We start from the raw sequence: 2,500 nt of genomic DNA on the forward strand, positions 1-2,500 counted from the left end.
CAAAACTGACCTCAACACACCTCGACACTGACCTCAACACTGACCTCAACACTGACCTCAACACTGACCTCAACACACCTCAACACACCTCAACACTGACCTCAACACTGACCTCAACACTGACCTCAACACACCTCAACACTGACCTCAACACTGACCTCAACACTGACCTCGACACTGACCTCAACACTGACCTCAACACACCTCGACACTGACCTCAACACTGACCTCGACACTGACCTCAACACTGACCTCAACACTGACCTCGACACTGACCTCAACACTGACCTCAACACTGCACCTCAACACACACCTCAACACTGACCTCAACACACCTCGACACTGACCTCAACACTGACCTCAACACTGCACCTCAACACACACCTCAACACTGACCTCAACACACCTCGACACTGACCTCAACACACCTCAACACTGCACCTCAACACACACCTCAACAACACCAGCTATCATGACCTCCCCCCACGGCAAGGACTCCACAGCTAAGGGTTTACTGTGCAAGAACAAACAGAAGACATGGAGACACAGAGCTAATGGCGATGTATCCTGTCAGCCACAGCTACGGTTCATCAAAGTCAGATTTATTTGTCACACACTGTAGTATGGACAGGTACAGTACGACAGGTACGGCGAGTAGGGAAATGTTCTTCCGTCAGCTCCTTGTACTGTTTCAGCAGCTTCATTTTATTACATCACTTCACTGGCTGTGTTGTCTGATCTGTCATGTCTTAGTTTTTAACATCCTTTCTCCTCTCTATTCCTCAATCTGCATTGCTCTCCCCCAACCCCCTCCTCTCCCCTCCTCTCCTCCACCCTCTCCTTTCCCCTCCTCTCCTCCACCCTCTCCTCTCCCCTCTTCTCCTCCACCCTCTCCTCCACCCCCTCCTCTCCCCCAACCCCCTCCTCTCCCCTCCTCTCTCCCCCCACCTCCTCTCTGCCCCCCCACCCCCCCCCCACACCTCCTCTCTGCTCCTCTCCTCCCAGGGTCCAACCGGTAAACCAGGTCTTCCAGGGATGCCCGGAGCCGACGGCCCTCCGGTGAGTGTGTGAGCCTTTCAAAACACACACACACACACACACACACACACACACACACACACACTCACCCCCCCCCCCCATTTCTCCCTCACCCCTACTCCTGCCAGGCAACACCTTTCCCATCACCAGGTGGTCTCTGGGAGAAGGCAGGTGGCCTGTGGGAGAGGATGAGGAGGGGAGGGGGGCGCGGGGGGGGGGGGGGGGGCAGTCAGAGAGAAGTAAAGAAGGAGTAAATGAGTGAAGGAATGAGAGAGTGAAGGAATGAGAGAGTGAACGTATGAGAGAGTGAGTGAATGAAAGAGAGAGAAATAAAGGATGTTGAGACAGATGAGGACAGCCTGTGGTCCAGTGATAGCCCCATGGTTTTCTGATGGCTGTCCACACTGTTTCTGTTTGAAGTGGTAATAACCCCCCATGATTCCCCCCTTCGCACACACACACACACACACACACACACACACACACACACACACACACACACACACACACACACACACACACACACACACACACACTCCTTCCCGTCTCTTTCGTCTCTGTCATCATTGGATTGCACAGCTCCTCTGTCTCAAGGGAACACAGTCGATTTCCCTCAACCACCTTCCCGCATACACGCTGTAGTATGTTGTGTGTGTGTGTGTGTGTGTGCGCGCGTGTGTGTTTTATTAGGAATATGGGGACTGTGAGCTCCCACTTTAAGAGCCTGGTAAAAGCCCTTAGTACATTAAAACCCAGGTAAGATGAATCCCAAATGAGATCGAGTTTGACAGGCTTTTATCCCAAAAAGCCTTTTCACCTCCTGAAAGGGTTTTACGACCCAATCCCGTCGTAACAGGGATGTCGTAGAGTATTAATGGTCGTAATTATCGCTGCGGGGGCTGCCATTAACGTTGGTCTCAATAATTCACAGGGTCACCCCGGAAAAGAGGGCCCCTCCGGGGAGAAAGGACATTTGGTGAGTTCCTTCTGCTTTCCTTCCGCAGCCTGTTCCCTCCCTCTGTCCATCCCCCTCTCCGTCCCTCCCTCTGTCCATCCCCCTCTCCGTCTCTGTCTCTGTCCATCCCCCTCTCCGTCTCTGTCTCTGCCGCCCCCTCTGCGCGTGTATTTGCATATTCAAATCCATGTAAATGAGTGGGTGTAACAATCCCTCTCTGTCTTCGTCTAGGGCCCCGCCGGTCCTCAAGGGCCGATCGGTTACCCCGGACCAAGAGGAGTGAAGGTGAGTTTTACGCCACAGTTGTGTTGTCATCCACCCAGAATAACTCTCTCCTTGATACACCTTCTTCCCATAGGGGTCACATGTTAGTAAAGGCGCTTTCCGATTGGTCAGGAGACGTCCGCCGTGGAGGAATGCAATTCTCGTTGCATCACTGGACTAAGGCGTTTTTAGCGGCTGAACTAAGTTAAAGTGTCAAAGGGCCTCCGAACAGTACTTTTTGCT

At 52.8% G+C, this 2,500-nt stretch overlaps 1 protein-coding gene across 1 annotated transcript in view; it reads left to right on the forward strand.

Moving 5' to 3' along the window:
- LOC311312381 (uncharacterized protein) overlaps positions 1–2,500 on the forward strand; it is a 42,363-nt gene that overhangs the window by 13,651 nt on the left and 26,212 nt on the right. Inside the window, exons 18-20 of the mRNA XM_084442317.1 lie at positions 1,006–1,059; positions 1,970–2,014; positions 2,225–2,278. Coding sequence (XP_084298443.1) covers positions 1,006–1,059; positions 1,970–2,014; positions 2,225–2,278 — 153 coding nt within the window. The remainder of the gene's footprint in view (positions 1–1,005; positions 1,060–1,969; positions 2,015–2,224; positions 2,279–2,500) is intronic.

This window comes from Borostomias antarcticus, assembly GCF_949987555.1.
Source record: "Borostomias antarcticus genome assembly, chromosome: 8".
Taxonomy (NCBI): Eukaryota; Metazoa; Chordata; class Actinopteri; order Stomiiformes; family Stomiidae; genus Borostomias; species Borostomias antarcticus.